Source organism: Balearica regulorum, chromosome 2, assembly GCF_011004875.1.
Source record: "Balearica regulorum gibbericeps isolate bBalReg1 chromosome 2, bBalReg1.pri, whole genome shotgun sequence".
NCBI classification, from domain to species: domain Eukaryota; kingdom Metazoa; phylum Chordata; class Aves; order Gruiformes; family Gruidae; genus Balearica; species Balearica regulorum.
The window spans coordinates 117,172,576-117,192,342 of record NC_046185.1 but is presented as its reverse complement, the minus strand read 5'-3'; the positions used below and the strand labels follow the sequence as shown (position 1 = coordinate 117,192,342).

Here is a 19,767-nt window from a genome sequence, read left to right as displayed (position 1 = left end):
TTCCTTTCAGAAGTCTTTAGGAAGACATCTCTTAATGTGTATCTCAATAAAGTCAGATAGTTCATTTTTTTCCATTTGCTACAGTACTGAATTCATTATGTGGTGATTTATTATTCCAGATTTAGGCACCGTGAAAACAGCTAATCAGAGCTACAAAGACAAGATTAATTGGTGTTAATTTCCAAACATTAGTGTTGGAATTTACCTGGCTTTGACTTGTCTAGACTTAAAATGATAGGAACTAAGTTGTAGTGATGGAAAGAAATTAAAATAGATCATTCTTATACACGATAAATGGGGGAAAATTGGTTAAGTAGTAATTTCTGGGATTGTTTTTTAAATATTCAGAAAATTGCAGAAATGGTGTTGTGTCTTATTTGTGTTGTTTCAAAATCACCAACTTGACCTACTGGCATAGGAAAGCAGATCTCTGATCTTTTAAGGCAGACATCTCAAGGCTGTCATCTTGGCCAATGTGAGGTGATAGCTCTACAGGTTTTTCCACTGCTTCTGCCTACCCTTTGAGGAGTACATCTGAAGTCATAGCAGTCCTCTGGCTTTTAACGTTCAGAAGCTGGTAAAGATCAAGCCATTGTTCTGCAGTAAAAATAGCTGAAAGGGGGGAAAAGAGAAAAAAAAAAAAAAACAAAACGATTGCATGTCGTTGCAATCCTGCAAGAGCTGCAATCCTCTTTTACGCTCATGGCGTTTCTTCAGACCAGTACAAAATGGAAAGAGAGAAGTCTGAACTCAGGCTTGACGCTACTTACACGCTTAGAAATAATGGGAGGTTTATGAAATCACCACTCTTGCATCTCTGGGTAGCTTTCTAACCCATTGAATTCAGTTGGTGATGGAAAGAGTGAAGTTTACAGAAAGTAAAGCAAGAACTCCAAGAAGCAACGTGAAGCGCATGTAGCAGGGCCAGGGAAATGTAGGAAAGGACCTAGTAACTGCTGTGGAAAGAAAATTAAACTCCAGCAGTTGCATTCACATTTGCAAGGAAGATGCCAAATACTGCTTGCAGCTTGATGAGGATGACCTCTGGGAATATCTCTGCAATTTCTAGAAACACTGAAATCTGAAATGATCCAATAAATAAAACTATCCCTGCAGGAATAATCTTTCTAAATTCCCAACCTCAGTCTACACGGAGGAAAAAAAAATATATATCAATAATAATACAATAATACAACTTTGAAGTGTATTTACAGAAATTTAAAATTTCTTCTGAGATCACTATTATTTTCTTGATTAGGTACTGGAGAAGCAGATTTAGGGTCCTATTGATGGCAAATAGTGCACAGCTCATGAAGAGGACTGTCTCTGTAGTAGCTGCTGTAGGAATATGAAGTTTGAAGATGATGGATAAAAATGTGTTTTACACAGCAATCAGTAGTAGTCTGTGGAAAGACCCTCTGCTAAGTAACAGGATGCTGGTGTGATTTCTTCAGAGGAAACCTGTTTTGCTCTAATTATGAGGGGAAAAAAAATTCCAATATGGATTCGACTGAAAATGAATCTGAAGCTCTGAGCAGTCTACTGCAGGGTACTCCTGTAGTATCCCAAATACGAAGGGATATAATTTGCCCTCTAAGAAAGAAGTTTCCTAAAACCAAAGTCTGAATTCTGTCTTATTTTTTTTAATCTACACCTTCAGGAGGGCACTAAGGAGGTTAGTAATTAATGTAAGATGCATAGACAGTGTACAGAATTAAAATCAAAGAAGTTGCAATTAAAATACACTTTTGGGAGGAAGCACCCATGCAGACATTTTTTTTCATACCTCCCTTGTATTCACCTTAACGTCTTCCTTTAAGGAAGCCCTTCATCTGAGCCTTACGCTCTCAGAGATTCTTGTCATTTTTATGTGAAGCAAATTGAAATCTAATCAAGTAAAATCTCTGAAGTTTGGAAATTATATTTGTTTTTTAAAATAATGTGTCTCCCCATCCTTCCAGGCACAAATGTGTTTTAGCACATTCGATTAATTTTAATAGGCTAGGTGCTGAAAAACCAAAGTGGCAAAAGTCTTGCGTAGCATCTTAGGTAGCTTTAAATTAATGCACATATGGCACGGCTACCTTTTTACTTGACTGACAACTCAGTTGCTGGTTTGTTTGGTATTTTCCTTACAGAAAACGTTTGGTGGGGGTTTTGTGTTGTGGCGGGGTTTTTTTCTTTTTCATTTACAAACCCCGTGTTTAGTTTTTATGCCTTACGAACCAATACTTTAGCATTATAAATACATGCTGAGCATTTTGTGTTCTATTTGATAAAGCTACTTACTGGCTGATGGGGGGGAAGCAGATATTGTGGGAGGAAAGTGGTCCTTTGAATTGTAGAAACACCAGCAGATGCTGAACTCAGAGGGGAGTGAAAACCCCACTCCTACCAGCTGGGCATGGACTAGAGGTTCCCTTTGCAGTCTGTGAAGGCTGTCCTCGCGTACGCGCCGTGTTGGATGGCGACTGGGGTCCCTTGTAACCCCCCGTCACTGCGGTTGTGTCTCTCCGTTAGGCTCAGAGTCTTCCAGCAGCGCTGGCTCCTCAGGATCACTGTCACGAATACATCAGCCTCTCCAAAGTGCATCTCTTGTCCCCGGGGTGACAGCCAGCTCTTCAGGCAGCGTGTCCTACCCTGAGAATGGGATGAGTGGCCAGGTGGCCCCCAGCAACACCAGCTATATCATTCTTCCACTTGAAGCTGCAGGGATACCACCTGGCAGTATCCTTCTCAACCCACACACAGGTCAGTACGGTGCTCTCCTGCCTGATACTGCCCTTCAGTGTTTCCAGTGTCATCTGGGGAATTGGCAAATTTCATGTTCCTAGAGATGTTTTCCTCGAGGCACTTTATGAGGAAGCAAGCAGCAAATATACGTAGAAATGATATTTGGCAGGTTGGTGTTTTTGAGTCTGCAGGCAAAGCTGGATTGGCTTTCTGAGGCTGTTGTGGCATAGCTGGTGGGAAGTGATGCAAAACACACTCATGTGGTCCCAGACAGGATGTTCCTCTTGTAAAGTCCTGTCACTCCCTGGCTGTGAATCCTCTGAGATGCCATTAGCTTCAGTAAGGACAGACGCTCTTCCATATCAAGCATGCTGAGGTTGGGTGCAATTGAAATACAATGTTCAAAGTTTTAGAGATTGTTCTTAACAGCAGAAGAATTTCAAAAGGCTTAGAGGCTGCGTTTGAATTAGCACTTCAGAATTAATTTCCTCATGTGATGAGCAATTGTATTTATTTAAAGTTTTGCAATGAGAGAAAGTCACAATTGCTGCATCGTGGCCCTGGTAGCAGCACTGGGGTGTTTGAACGAGGCATTCACAGTCACCCAAGCACTGCAGACACTTCAGAAACCGCTCAGCTTGAACTTGAGTGCTAGCTCAAAGTTTAAGGCAATTTGTTACCTCCTTCATCCGGATGAAGTCCAGATAATGTTACACCATTACTCTCCACAGTATTGTACTGACAACATTAAAAAGGTTCAGGGAGGTTGAGACTATGATGCTTCTTCAGTGATGTGGACTGTTTCAGTGACTGTGACCAGCTGTGCTGTCGACCTTAGCTGAGTTATGCTGGATTTAAAATAACAAAGCCTACAGTGCAATGTATTTTCCATTATACTGGGAGCTTAGAGTTGAACTCCAAAATATTTTTTCAAAGGAGATTTTTATTTGGAGATTTTTATTTATAACCAGTATTTTATGTATATTGCACCCCTGTGTTCCAATATTTTGGTGCAAATGCGTAAAGTTTATTTGCGAGTCCTCTGCTAGAAATACTTTTTTTTAGTCAAAATCCAGTCAGGAAAAAATGAAAGTTACAGTGTTTAAGAAAAAGACAGCCTTGGCAAACTATTAAACTAAACTTTTCGTGGATATTTAGAGATAGTAGTATCCAGGGCTGATCAATATATAACAGCATATATAAAATCAGGGAGGAGTTCTTTATTTAGATTCAAATGTGATTTAAGTTCTTTCCAGAGAGATGACTTAGAAAAGTACACATTTGTGCGAGTTACTAAAGCCTTGACTATTTATGTGTACTTTTTTTTCAAGCTGTTACATTATTGACATGAGAGCCTAATACTGTCAGCATAAATGAGGATTTTAGTCATGTCTTAAAATGACTCAGGGAAGAGGACAGAATGGGAGGTGAGCATAAGACAAAACTCATAATTATTAATTTACTCATTTCTGGTAGGTGACAGTTCGGTCTGTAACACTGGAATTTCTTGGTCAATACAGAAGAAGGCATTTTGTGTATTATGTGGTCCACTCTCGTACAAAACTCAGCAGGCCTAGCAGGTGTCCATCCATAATTCAGGTGGTAGGACTGAGAGGAACAGAGGAAAGGAGTTGCTGCTGCTTCGAGCCCACCAACAGCTGAGAGGTTGTGCTCGTTCCTGGCCATGGGAGGGACAGAGACTGCAGCTCACCACACTTGCAAGCCAGAAGAGCTGTTTAAGAGGAACATCCCCTACTTCTGTTTTGTCAATTTAGCAATTTGCAGCAGCTAGCTCATATTTTTCCCTGGTACCTAGGGAGTCTTTTTCTGCTACAGGTGTAATGCCTTTCAATACTGTCACTAGACCAGAGCACCTCGTCTTCCCTCCTAGCGTGCCTCATTGTCTGCAGAGGCATCGTCGAGAGCTCCGTGTGTGTTAGTATGTTTAACATTCAGGGAGCAAGTGGGTTTGTGTATATATAATTTTGTGTTTCTTTCAAACCCCATGTCTTGTTTCTGTAGCTCCCTTGTAAATACATACATAATAAAACAGAAGGAGCAGATTCTTTTCAAGACTGAAATCCTTGCCTCAGACGCATAGCTTCACGCTGCTGGAAGTCAGGCTATACTGCAGTGTCTACTGTGTTTTTAACATGCAGCAAAATACATGCTGCAAATTTGTCACTCTTTGGGCTCAGAATCTTTGCATCTTATTAGGGTAACGTTACAAAAGAAGCTCCGTAGGGAGGAGACTTAGATTGCTGGATGCTGTGATCGACTATCAAAGTGATGGATGCTGTCAGAAACAGATGAAGAGAAGACAGCTTAAAGAAAAGGAAAAAGGAGCTTTGTTTCCTGCAATGAATAGATTTTCTTTCCCTGTGTAACACCATTCTTTAGCTCTTTTTTCTCCTCTTGCAGAGTGGCTACTTCCAATCTTTTTCTCTCTTTTGATCATAACATTGTGTCCTTTAAAGATCTTTGCTTCCTTTCACACTACATAGTCACTGACTGTGCAAGCCTCTAATGGCATCCACAGATGCTGTCAGTATCTCTCTGCTCTGATTATACCTCTCAGCTCCTTCTCAGGTGTTGGCAATCCACGCTTTCTTTTCCATATCTGCAGTTTCCTTTGTTTCCTCTCCTCTGCTTTATCCTTCTCCTTCCACAGACAGAGAAGCTTCTTGCTTGCTTTGGGAAAGGACCATTTAGGTGGCTATGCTGTTTCAACTCTCCATTTCACCCGCTTCACCAGTCTGTTTTACCCTTTAAAGGATTCCTCTTGACACATTCTCTGACTTAACCCTTCTGACAATTTAAGAGCATTTACGGTTCATTCTTACTCCTTTAAATGGCATTGCAATCTTTGCCCTTCTATCAGGGCCATGGGTCATAACTTACAAATGTCTTCCCTGTTACCGCCTGATCTCTCCTTTTCATTTCATATTTCAAGTTTTTTTCATAAAAGGTCTTTTTTTTTTCCTTTCTCCTCATCTTTAAAAGCACTGCTGGACCTTTCCTCTTTCAGTTCTGTCATCCTTCACTGCCACAGCTTCCCTTGAGCATCTGGCACAGGTTTCAGGAGCCTGTTATCCTGCTCCCCCAGTCTCCTGAAGTACTTCTGGAGCCTTGAGACTCCCAAATCTGGGTAGTCCCTGCCATTGTCACCCAGTGTGCTCACAGCAAGAAGCAGGAAATCAGTTAGTGGACAGAACTGTCCCATGCTTCTCTTCCAGTCACTCTAATCATCACCTTTCTCACTGTGTGAGACATGCCCAGTATAATACCGCAACTTCATCCAGAAAGTCTTGATGCTTTAGAGAGAGAAGGCAAGGTTTCTTTAGCCACTGCTTCTCATATATTTCTCACCATGATTAATAAGAGGGAGGAACCGAAAGGCTGAGGAGTAGATAGAACAAGTAGAGATGCTTGTGGTATACAAATCAGAAGTTCATTATTTCACTGTTGCTCTCAAGCACCTCCAGATCTCCCTTTTTATCTCAGATATTCATACTTTAGTTACCTACTTTAAACGTTATCACTTCATTGCTAAAATTCCTTTTTTCTCATGGAAACATCTGTAATTCCTTTGATTTATGAATTTATGATGAAGTGAAAAAAGAGCTGAGGTCATGGAAAACATTTTCCCTAAAGAGAAATACCATTTCGTTCTTGTTTGTAAGACAATGACTTGGGTAAACTTTTTTTTTTTTTTAACAAGCATTGCTCTTGCAAGGTTACTTCCCCCAGCTCAAATATCTGAAGCACAAAGAGTTCAGCAACTAGTAGAACTTTGGACAGAATTTGTCCTGTATATAAGAGATTTTCAAAGACATCTTAAGTGTTTCTTCCTTGATAACTTCCAGTGCTGCCTCCTCTAATTATATAGGGCACAGCTCTCAAAAGTACAGCACTATGTTATTGGAATGCATAAATAAATTAGTAACGAGGGTGGGTTTGGTTTTTTTCCTTTCCATACAAACTACAGTGTGTCAGGAGTGGTTGTGTACATTTGACTGCTATTGTGTGGCAATAAAACGTACATGAATATTCTCTACCTCCAGTGTTTGCTCCAGAGTTCAATTTTAGTATGAATTGATTCATCATTGAATGACTTCAAATAGTCATAGCATCTGAATCATCATATAGCCATGGTAACCTTCCACCCATTCCTTGGAAAGTCATACTGCCAAAACAAATATCTTCTGTCTGCCTTGCCTGTAGAAAAAAAAAAAGAAAAAGAAAAAGATGGCTGATGCTGTTATGAGGCACTGAGGGTGAGGAGCACTTTGCTGTTGCAGCCGATCAGTTAAAGCAAGGTTGTATGATTTCATACAGAAAACAGTACATTCTTAAAAGTGTTCAGCAAAGGTAGGGTGTTTTGTTTCAGGTCAACCGTTTGTAAATCCTGATGGGACGCCGGCAATATACAATCCTCCCAGTGGCCAGCAGACGATGAGGAGCCAGATGGTGGGACAGTCTCAGCAGCAGCCTTCATCCCAGCAGCCTCAGCAGGTTCAACAGCCACAGCAGCAAATGGCAAGTCACCTTGTCACACAGGTAGGTGTGGTGGCCATTGGAAAGAGAGAAGAAGCTCTCAGGGATACGAAGGATGACCTGAAGGGTAGGAGGGAAGGATGCAGCTAGACAAAATAGCAGGATGTTCTTCTCTTTTGGAACAAATGTGGCACATGATCTGTATTTTCAGATGGAGAAACAGATGGAGAAGGAAGATTCCTTTTTTAATTCCATCTAAAGGATGGTGTCATTTTGAAAAGGACTGTTAAGCGAGTTGGTGTATGTCTACAGAAATTTGGCAAAAATCTCCCATAAGTGAAGGCTGAATCATTCATTCTCAAACTAGTGCAGTCTGTAATTCTCTCCAAAGAGCCCTGTCCCTTTCAACAGCAGTGGGGTCGACTCAAAGAATCAAGTACAATGCAGGGCTCTATAAACTCTTCCATGTCCCTTTATATCAGGCCCAACCTATGGGTAGCCCACTCTTTGAGCACCCCTGCCCCAGATCATGGGTCTTCTGCCTGCACCCTGTGTTCTGGCCATGACCCTCCTCTGAGCTAGAAGCTCTGCTGCTACAGCAGGAGAGTGGAAGAGCAGCGTGGTTTGGGCACAGTACCACGATATGTCAGCTCTCTGGCCCCTGGCATGTGGCCAAGCATGTGCGGCAGGGTTTGGGTCTGGCTCAAATTTAATTTTGTGGATTGTGTGCCTGCTCTCCCAGAGTGCAGCAGGCAGAGGGAACTACTCAAGCGAGAATCCTACATCCTGCTTACTTGCAGAGCAGCCAAGGTCTACTGTGGCTCTTGTGTGGCTTTATAATTTGGCATAGTTTCATCCAAGGTTACCCAGAAATACAATGTTTAAATTCAGTGAAGTTGCTTTGATTTCACTGGGTTTAGACTTAAGTGTTTGCGGCTGTTATTTCTTGATTTGGTCTTAGCGGTTTTAGAAGACAGAGGTAGTACCAAACCTGTGTAAGACTCAAGTTAAATGAGACATTAAACCGAAAGGAATAGTAAAGCTATTCCAAGGTAATAGTGCTGTAGAAAATTGTTCTTTTCACTTAGATAAACATCTGCTCCAAGGTGACCGGCCTGTCTGTTGATAATTCGCAGCCTGTTCTTTGTCAATTTTTTTTTTTAGCTATTGTGTTCTGCCAAAGCAGCTTTACAATCACGATTCCTTTGCCACTTGGAGTTAATCAGTCATTATCAGCAAAATTCAAATATACACTTACACTGTGCTGCTCTACCATTTTATCTCTGTAAATTAAATGTAGAATCATAATTTGGCTTTGCCTCAGATCAGTAATAAGAAGGTGTAGTTATGGCTTTATTTAATCTAACAGCCATCAAGTATATGAAAATAGGCAGAAAAATCTGTAATAAAGAATTGTTTGGTATAAGGCTAAAATGAAGACTAAAATCACAGTACCTGACCTCTTGTACTTGGGCTGGTGATGAATCACCTGCTTTTTCAGAGCTGTGTTTGAGACCTTTGTTCGCAGTAACAGAGGTGGTGGTGGTGGTTGTTATCTCTGAGTAGGTTGTATTTATTGTCTTTCACTGTGTTTATTTTGCAGCCTGTTCAGGCAATGCAGCCATCTTCTCAGTCAGTCCAATATCCAGCAGTTTCTTACCCTCCCCAGCATCTCCTGCCAGTCTCTCCAACGCAGCAGTTTTCTGTGGTACTAAAGATATTTTTTTAATTTTATTTTTTTCTCCCCCTTTCCTTGAAGTTGGGTGTGTAAGCATGAGTATGCCCAAGAGCCTCTGGGGAGCACTGTGAGAGGTGTCCCACATGACAGTCCCACCTAAATCTACGTTTGCCTTAACGCTTTTGGTACTGACAAGCATTTTGTAAGAGCATTCCCACTGATTCTGGTTATCTAACCTGGAGGATGATGTTAGGAGCAGGGCTCTCTACCTGGTTAGCAAAGCCTCCAGAAAAATGTTTTGTTGTGCCTGGACAGGAGTTTAAATTGCTAGCTTGGGCATTTGAGATTTGGGTTATCCCCCTGTTAAGCCCATGAACACTGGAGAAGAGACCTCTTGAAGTCATTATTTTTTATTTTATATTATTTTCTCAGTATACTAAATCCACTGCCTGGATTTATTCCCTGATGATACCAGAGCACTTGGAAAACAGAGTAGCAGTGAACCAACTACAGAAGGTGCTGTGCATCATGAGAAAGCACCAATGGACATGTATAATAAAAATAAATAGAGTGCTCTCCTGGAGTCTGAATCTGGCTTGATGCTTACAAGGCTAAGATTATACTGTTGTAAAATGAAGCTGACATTTTAAGAGGCACTACAAGATTTTTTTCTGTTATTTTCTCTCTTGCTCTGGTAATCTTGTTTATGACTGATTTTTTTTTTTTTTCCCCAAGGTAGAGATGTCACGTAGTTATAGTAAGAGACGGAAACAAAACTGAATGGACCCTTGCAGCTAAAATAATGTTATTAATGCCTGGTAGATGAGCGGTACCATTTAAAGGACAATAAAAAATGTTCTGTGCTGAACAGAAGTTGTGTATATCAGTGCTAATTCTCTTGAAAAGTGTCTTGCAGGCTGTTCTAGTCATGGGAAGGTTGATATTTTTAGTGGCTAATTTAATAGTGAAATTTCACCTGAATTAATGTCCCCAGTGTACATTATATTATACACACAATGTGTAAATTATAGGATTTTGAAGGTCTTGGTCTCTATTGTGCAAATCCAGAGACATTCCAGGCTCAGTGAAGTTTCTCGTAGAATCTGTTTGCAGTCATTCGCCACCCAGGTAACGAATATCCTAGCTTTTTAAAGAAACAACTTCAGACAGACAGCTTATGTGCCTGAATATGCATATAGGATGATGGTAAAGTTAATAGCGTTACTTTCTTACACCGACTGAAGATCTGCCAGGAGTGTTTAAAATGTTGGCCCATGGTATCTGCTCTCAGAGAGGGTGAGTCTCTGTGCAGTCTCTGGCAGGGCTTTCCACAAACAAACTTCCCCCCCCACCACCCTGTTTTGAGGTTTCCTGCCAATAAATACATTGTGCAGGGTGGTTTTGGAGAACGAACACCACAGGGATGCAAACAAAATCGAAGAGGCTCCTTTTAAAAAATGGATGTTCCAAGTGAAAAGCATTTTTATAGTGCTTTATTCCCTATCCATGAGGGGGTATAAGGAAGGGACCTTAATCTGCACACTAGCACACAGTGGAGTTTTATGCTGGATTTATTGCCATATAGAGTACATTTTAATGTTGAGTCTTTAATAGTCTTGTGATATGGGCACAAATGAAGATGCATAGAACCGCATTTGTAAATCTTCGACCTTCACAGAATAAACTTGAGAGCGTTGATTAGTATGGATCTTTTTGCAAGACTGAACAGATACTGTCTAGAATCCTTGTATCATTACCAGCATGTAATGAGACTTAGGTCCATTGACTTTATTTGGTACATTCATCCTACCATAGATTTATTTTTTTTCCCCCTCTAGTCAAATAAAGTACTTGTTTCTTTCCAACACTGAATAAAAAGCCTTGAAATAGCAACTGAAGGCTTAGCTTTTTTTACCTTCTCTATGTTTACAAACTTGGATTTTCAAAACAGTCCAAAAAGGAAAAGGTCGGCACCTGGATCCTACTGAATTCCTCTTGGGATCATTTTGAAACAGGTGAAATTACCAGCATGTGTTTGGCTGAGGAATTCTGTGTTTGGGGGAAGAGGTATTCATGACATTATTTTCATGCCCTTTATATTTAAAATGTCGTCTTTTGAACACTCTAAAGTTCACTCGTCATTTTGGAATTAAAAGGGTGGGGGAGGCAGGGTAAAAACCAAAATAATTGGCTTTTGCGCCAAGCAATGCCATTCACCTCGCAGTCTGGAAGTCTTTGTCAAAGCATTTATAGTGATTTTCATTTTAATTGCCTCCATTTTTGTAGATATCCGTGCAAAGTTTGGCATGTATTTGAGCTGAGTGATTCCCTTTCCCCTCATGCTCTGTTTGAACCTATTTTGTTTTGCCAATTTGCGTGTCTACCGCAGACATCATGTCTACATCATTTTCTACTGCCTTTTGCCCTGCAGCGAGATGACATGACAACACAGTTTAACCAGATGAGCTTAAGTCGTCAATCATCAGGAGACAACCCCGAATCGCCTTCCGGCCCTGTCTACCCGTCGCCTATCTTGCAGCAGCCTGCCCAGCAGACGGGTTACATTATGGCTTCCCCAAGTCAGCAGCTTCCCCCAGGAGGCTTTACAGGTTCAGGTCCACCAGTATCCCAGCAAGTGCTGCAGCCACCGCCCCAGGGCTTTGTGCAACAACCACCGCCACCTGCTCAGGTAGGCAAAACCTTCGCTTCCCTCTGCAGCCAGTTTGGCATTGGTGTTCGTTACAACGAAAAGAGAATACAAAAAAAAAATTATAAATAATTACTTGGGTTCTAGGTTGTTTGGTTTTCCTTCCAGTAAAAGCTTAGCAGATTCTTAGGCAGTAGGAAACTTGCAAAGCCTCTGTCGTTTCCTGGGTTTCAGCAATTCCTTCCCTATCCTCAAACCATTTTCTGAACATATGTTTGTACTCCAGGACACATCTGCATATAAATATGAAGGAGGAGGGTGAGTAAATGTCCATAGTCCTTTTTCCCTATATATACCAAAAGAACAACGTGCACATCAGCCCAGGTAGTCGTTAATCATATTTAATTGACTTGAACATGTGAGGTGTCACAGATCAGTAATTTTAACTGTCTTCCTGAAGACTGATTATGTTTTACTGTTCACTACCAAACATCTCTACTTGTCTCCTGGGTACCTTTATGGAATATTGAAAGTGATTACTGTCAAGAAGTAAAATGCACAGATGACTTTCTGGCCCATTTTCAAGGCGTATGCTTTAAAAAGCCAAATTTCTTTATCCAATTATAGATAACTTCATTTAAACTCCACTTTAAAATGGTATTAATAGTATTTCTCCTGTTTTCATTTTATCCTTTGGAATAAAATGTTTTAAAAATAAAGTTAAAAAAAAGCCCACCAAATTCACCATTTCTTTTAATGCAAAAGTAGCGTAAACCCTGCTGGTTTTTTTTGTTTGCCACTTCTTACTGAAAATCTCCAGTTGTGTGTGTTACTGGGATTCTGTGTTGCCACAGTAATGAAGAATTTATACTGTTATAATGTTTTAAGTGGGCTAGAGATCTAGTTAATTAATTAGATCACTAATTAACAATAAAAGAAATCTGAAGACTACTGGATGCTCACATCTTGTAGAGGACTGTGACATCCATAGTTTCTGTAGTTAGAAACTATGAAGCCATTGTTTTTGAGAGAAAGCTTGCAAAAAAATAATTTTTAAGGAGCTGAAGGTCAATATAATGTGATTTTTTTTTTTTTAAATTGAAAGTAGTGTTAGAAAAGGTTTCACTGTTTGCCAAATGCAGCATTTTTTTAAAATTTTGGAGGAAAAAATGACCTGAAGTGTCTGTCTCCCCATCTAGCCTGTTTCTCCCAAGCGAGTAAGTAGAGGCTGTCCAGGCTCCTCTCCTCATGTACAACCCCCTGGTGCCCGCAGCATTTTCAACCATCATTTAATCAAACCTCACGACACTTGTAGTGAACCAGATAAATGCGAGCACCTCCATTTTACAAGCTGTCACTGCAGCATCGAAGCGATGCTTTTCCCAGCCCTGCCTGCCAGCGTTTGCTGCGGGAGCTGACGGGGGCCGCGGCATCGTGCCGCCTGCTGTGGCGGGGGGACCCCGTGCTGCCTCCTCTCCCCTCCTCGGGTGAGACCGGGTTTTCAGCCCACCCTGGGGTCTCTGTTAGACCCCTCCCTTGGCTGACTTTGCAGAGGCTGCTTCTGCGGGGTTGCCCACGGCTCCTGCCTGCACGTGGCTAAGCCTTCGTCACCTGGGGCGGGAGCGTTGGATTTCACCCTCCTGTGTGCAGCAGGGTGCAGGGGTTTTGCTCAGTCTGGCGTAGTGTTATTTTGTGAGGCTCTTTTCCCTCATTAATACTTCCACTGGTGCAACTGGAGAGGCAGGTGAACTTCTTCAGAGGACAAGTGATAAGGAGGTGCCTTTTCACATATAGGCTGCTGTAGGACCAGTACCGTACTGGTGTGTCTAATGGTCTCTGTCTGTACCCCAAATACAGTACGTACAGGTGCTTTCCTCCTACTTTGTAACAAAGTGGAAAGTTGCCGAGGGCAGAAAAATATCTTTTGGGTTTGCAGCAACTTCAGTTATTTCACTGGGGAATGGTTTGTCCTCAGGGGGTGTAGAAAGGTGAGAAATTCAGCGCTGTCAGCTTCCTCCGCGTCCCCTGCACCACGCACACCATTTGCCTCCAGCTTGTTGCTGTTCCAAAACCTCTTGTCAGATACTTCCGTGGAAGAAGGTGTGAGGGGGTCGGTCCCTGCTGCCCGTGTGCCTGTGCCGTGAGGGAGAGGCGGCAGCAGCTCTCTGCATCCGCGTGTGCGGATCAGATCTGATCAGCGCTTCAAGTTTTAATTCAGTCTCTTCAGCCCTAGAATATGGCACAGTGGTTTGGACACTGCTTGTAGCACATATACGGCAAATAGAGCATCCCTCTTATAAAAAGACGAGCAAAGCCTTGGGCAATAGTAGTTCCTCTGCCCTAACAGTTCAGCTTTCTGCGCAGGGCAGATAGAGCCTGACTCCCTGTCCTGCCCTTGGCAAAACTTCACTGTGGCACTGGCTATTGGCAATCTGAATCACCTGTTACTCTTCTGGGCTTAGATGCAATGGTAAAGCTGCTCTCAGATGCCAAAGAAGGTGGTCTCAAAAAAAAAAAGGCAATAAAAATGGTAATGCATGCAAAACATTATGTGATGCATCAATCAATGCAATGCAATCAATGTGAAAGCACTTCTATTTCTTAAATGTTGCTATTGAATTTATACCAGTAAAAAAGAAGCTTGACTCTAATGGCTAATTAGTTCCTGTAAATGCATTGCTGATAAGGTTCTAGTAGGTTGGCTGTGGTGCCCTGTATGCTGTTCGAAACTGGCAGTGAAAACTTGGGTGGAGGTCCTGTGAGTATAATCATTTCCTTTGAGAGCTGAAAGGAGGAGAAAGAAATGCCCTCTGAGCCTACAAACCCAATGGTACTGCATTTAAATTGTTAGCTTGTGTATTAAAGTTCAATTAAACATGGCTCTACAGCAGCTCTCCATGATTCTCTCTCCCAGTCTGTATCACAGCAGAGGCAGACGTGAGTTGGAAATGACATTCCTAAGAAGTGGTGTGAGGACCCCTTGAATTTCTTTTGCTGCTTATTTCATCACCGCTATTCCCCAGCTTTACAACAGACCCATGATTTAATAACCTGAAAATAATGATCTGTCTTCGTTCAGCCAATTGTAAAAAAACACCACCACCAAACCCCCAAAAAACCCCAAAACAAAAAACCAAACCCAACAAAAAAAATCCCATGAACAAATTACTCAGGGTTTGCTGAAAAGGGACTTTTAGGAGTGAATTCCTGTTTGCTTTCTGTATCACAAATAGCAAACATACATCTTTACTTTCTCCATTTTCTTCTGTTTTCAATTTTCTTCTCTTTCTGATGGTTCTTCTATAGCACTTATGGACCCGGGCACTTCAACAAGGGCGCACATTCGGCTTTTGCAGCTCACTCTTTTTGGTGCTTGTCATTGCTCTGCCTCTGCAAATGAAGAAAATGGGAAAACTGCGAGTACTATGCCAATGGGAAAGCATACGCTCCCTTTAAGGATACTTTCACTTCTGACTTATTCTTTGTGGAAGCTGTACTGTCAAAATGATGTCCAAAAATGAGATGGCATGAATTCTTGGAAGGGCTTGGAGAAGTAATACACATGCTGAAGGATTTTTTTCACCTGAATTAATTTTGTGTCATCATTACTTTTAGCTGTCTCTTTGCAGAGGCCCCCTCCTAGAGAGTCCATAGCTACCATAAAACAAAAATCTTTATGCATAGCATATCTCTTCTAGGAAACCTTTTATGAAAAAGGCTGAGGAGTCACTGCAAGTGAGTAGGTCTTTCCTTGGTGATCTCAGAAGGTGATATTGAAGGACATGCCTGTAGTTGTACCCAGGCCATTGGTTTTTGTTACTGTTCTTGTAATTATTATGGAGGATGGGGGGTAGAGGGGAGAGCAAAATCTTTGAAGAATGACTCATCCCAGTCAGTTAGATAGTGGGAAGAAACAGTACCTCTCTAGGTCCATACATTATTCCGGTTTCTGGAATATTGCCATTAGCAATAGCGTCAGCATCACTAATCATCTGGATGAAGGTGTTAATCCAAACCTAAGTGGTTGTCAGCGATGTTAAGAGAAGGTGGAATACCTGTCTGATGGCAGAACTGAGCTGTAAGTCAGTAAGGACATAGGCTAGGAAAGCAATAGCAGTCTGAAGGATATGTGTAATCTTCTTCCTATCATGAGGAAATAAACAACATACCTGTGAACTTCAGGGATGCTGTCAGAGAGCAGTCCAAGGGAGACCCGGCCTGGTAATGGATTTCAAACTGTTTATGTAGACAGAACAAAGCAGAAAGCCAAAGCTGTAGTGAGTCTCTACCATCATCTAGCGACAAAGCACATCAGAAGGAGCAAAAAATAATGCCCGTTTGTGCCATTTCATGAGTGTCTCTGAAGTGATGTGCCCAGTCCCATTACAGTTTAAGTTACAAAAGATGCTATATATGAGAGAAAAAATAGATATGTGTTGGAATGGTCAGCCTACAAACAAGGAGGGTATTCACCTTCAAAATAAGAGTATCCATGGGGACAAGGATCATCTGTCAACTATTTTAATGGTAATTAAAATAGTTCCAGGTTGGATGAGGCTTTGGGAAATGTGGTCTAGTGGAGGGTGTCCCTGCCTGTGGCAGGGGGGTTGGAACTATATGATCTTTAAGGTCCCTTCCAAGCCAAACCATTCTATGATTCTATGATAATTATTGAAGAGTGATGATTTTTCACAGTGCCAACAATTAAGATCAAGAAACAATGCTTTTAGCCTAGAAGAAGGCTTTTTTGCGCTTTTTTTTTTTTTTTTTTTAGAATAACCATATAGCAGTGTTGGCATGTTTGTTAGTGTAGCTGAAACTTTCGGATTCTGTAAATGAAATATGTTATACTAGCAGAAAGTCCAAGGTTAGATGGTGTGTTCAAATGGGAAAGCAATTCAAGTATAATTTGGCATGTCAGTAAGCTGCTACAGAAATGTAATGGGTTTTGTTGAAGAGCACGTAAACAGAGGTGTTAGTAACACTGATGTAATGAGAAACTAAAAAATTCAAGAGGGTCAGAGTAGACAATGAAAGTGATACTTGTTATCTCTGATCCCTCTAATTCCACTGTTCACTAAAGTAATATCAGAAAGGACAAATAACATGTTTCAACTACTGACGAAGAGATGTACTCAAATGAAAATGGATCATTCCAGACGCCTCAACCACAAAAGACCTATTTTATCCATGTCTATATCTTACACCAAGCCCTTCTTTTAGGGTCTGATATCTTTAAAACCAAAACCAAAAAACACTCCCGAAAAAAACCCCACCAACCAACCAGCAAAAAAACATACCTCTTCTTTGCAAGTCATGTGTGCATGACTACTAGCAAATTCATCCATTAATCTTCCTAAATGAAATGATTTTCTTACCCGATACTCCTACTACTAACATTTTTCAGGCTGATAGATTGCAGTCTGATAAGCTTCTAATGGAGTATATAACAAATGTATTCCCACGAATTGAGAAAATGAGAGAAAGGGAGAAAACCCTTTGACTAACTCTGAGGTGTTATCTGTGTGATAAAAATAAATAAGTGTTTCCAAATTACTCTGAATGCTTCAATATATGTTTTTTTGCTAAGCATGTTCAACTATAAACCTCACTTCAAAACCTATACTCATTAGGCTGTGTTTTAAAGTTAAAACCTACAGACTCTTTCCACAAGAGATAATTCACATTGTTCTCATTGCTCCTGTATTTTCAAATATCTAGGGGCTTGTCTGCCCAAGGAAAAGGAGGAAGTTGAGGATAAATCACATAAATTTAAATCCTTTAAGTGAGATTAAGCTGCAGCCAGGAGAAGTTGAGAGTATTTCCAGAGGGGTTTAATATTCTTTAGTTTGTAGAGTATGGTGATAAAATACAAAGCATATTTGAGAGGATGTCTGCTCTGTTCCACTGCTCCAAGGCAGGATCAGCTATTTGCATTGACTTGACTTAGGCTGAGTCTTCTCACTTGGTTCAATTGTAGAGGTTTCCACAAGATGACTTTATCACGCTAAACTTGCCTGATCCCTTGTTTACACTGCTATGATGTTTAAAGATGGATTTTTGTACCTTAAATGTCTGGGTCAACTTTCCTATACCTTGTGGCTTTTCTTTGCAGAGAAACAAATTCATCATGTTTTTGTCCATTTTGCAGAGGCATTTTGCTTTTGTTGCTTTAGTCTCTAACAAAACAAATGACTTGAGGGCAGGTGTCACTTGGTATTGTCTGGAAGGACGACAGCTTACAACGTTTTCCAATCAAACATTCTTGTCTTTCTGGTATTAGTTTGAATCTGGCTGATATTGTCAGGAGGAGGGAGAAGGGACAAAAGAATTTTCCATTGATTCAAGAGAAAATGAATAGACCTTGAAGAATGAATGGGTATTCAACCTCTTGATTGACAGATGATACTGACTGTCAGTTGGTCTGGAGGTTTCACTTCACCAACATGGCTGAGTCCCGTTTTGTTGATCCTGATAGTTTTCCCACCACAGTTAGCCATTCAGTAGTCTTCTACTTGCCAAATTAGCCGTCCATACACTTTTCTCGCCTAGTCTTTTGTATCTATGCCTGTTCTTTTTCATTTGACATCATCTCTAAAAAAATTTCTGATCTCTGTTATGATTTCCTAGCAGTTTACAAAAGGATGCAGTTACCTTTACTCTGCTAATACTTCATGTGTTATCAAGCTGAATGAGCTGTTCCAGGAACATTTCCTCCATACAAATAAAAGCGGCAAAACCAGTTCTTATTTTCATGTGAAAAAAAACCCCAAAAGTACTTGGTATGACTTTGTGCATATATCTGAGTAGGATAAACGCTACACACAAACACAAATAATTATATGATTTATACATAAATGCTGACAGGTGTGGCAGAAGTTATGAGAGAAGCAACATTCTCCCAAGCCCGTGTCCCTCTGCAGTTTGTTGATACCATCCGCTACCAAACTCTGTCAGGTTCTTACAGCATCCACTGCAGCTGAAAATGAAAAATTTTGAGTGCTTTGAACTTGCCAAGGGTCAATTGAAAACTGTTTAGCTCAAATGCCTCGCTGACAGTGGTATAGGTTTTATAGGAAAAATCTTTATCTCCGGTCACCCTCAAACTTCCGTGTTCACCTACATGGTAAGGTGATGTAGTACATGTTGCTCTATAATGACAATAATAATAGAAAAAAAGAAGCCCACCTGGCAGAACTTGCTGACTCAAGGCCTACACTCAGCTCCTGCAAGAAAACAACTGTGATGATTGTTTTTTGAACTGTAACTGAATTCACACCAAATGTGAGGGAGGCTTTACAGGGAAACCTTCATGTAAGGAAGGATGTAGCTGTTAAACAAAAGCGTGAATTTAATAATAATTTCATACAAGTGTTCTGGGCGCACACAATCCATCTTTCCCTTTATCTCACCTCTATATATTTCCACTCTGGGCTATTCTTTGCTTTGAATTGACCATTTTCTCCAGAGTTCACTTGATGGTTTGATATGCTGCCTGTATGTATTATGTTGATATGGAAGGTGATGTTTGCATCTGGTTTTCTGCAGCATTTGGTATTTTACTATGATTTCTTTGGTATTTGTATATAGCTTTTTATGTATCCTGTATGGTTTTGTCTCTTTCAATTATAATTCTTTTTATTCTGTGTCTTTAAAGTATCTGAGAAGAAATTTGGGCACTGATAGCTCTTTTCCTAGCAAAGCTGAAAGCAAGCAGCAGTTCTCGAGAGTGACAACGCAAATCTTTCCTCTTGCTTAATGTTACCACTAATATGCTTTACTTTAACTCTTGTTCCCCTTCCAGTTTTGTGGTTGTTTGGTTAGTTTTTTTTTTATTACTTTGTGAATTTCTGAGCTTTGGAGCCTGCAGTTAGCTGCCGTTCTCTTTCTTCACAGATGCCAGTGTATTATTACCCATCTGGTCAGTACCCTACCTCAACAACTCAGCAGTACAGACCCATTGCCTCAGTTCAGTACAATGCACAGCGGAGTCAACAGATCCCACAGACTGCACAGCAAGCAGGTATTTACATCTCTTACTCATTTCTTCAGCTGCTCGCAGAGCCTTTGCTGGTGAAACCTATTGGTTGTGGTTTAATTTTGAATTTGAATAGTGGAGGAGAAAGCTGGTTGTTGTTCTGTTTGAAAATACAGTGAAAATTACAAATTGAGAAACCCTTTGCTTGGAGATACTGAGCAATGGAAGAGATTG

General features: G+C 40.8%; 1 protein-coding gene across 1 annotated transcript in view; it reads left to right on the top strand.

The window, feature by feature from the left end:
• Positions 1-19,767, top strand: part of ARPP21 (cAMP regulated phosphoprotein 21) — a 104,485-nt gene that overhangs the window by 45,127 nt on the left and 39,591 nt on the right. Inside the window, 5 exon segments of the mRNA XM_075745489.1 lie at positions 2,521-2,751; positions 7,124-7,293; positions 8,834-8,938; positions 11,340-11,597; positions 19,452-19,578. Of these exon segments, the coding sequence (XP_075601604.1) occupies positions 2,521-2,751; positions 7,124-7,293; positions 8,834-8,938; positions 11,340-11,597; positions 19,452-19,578 (891 nt within the window).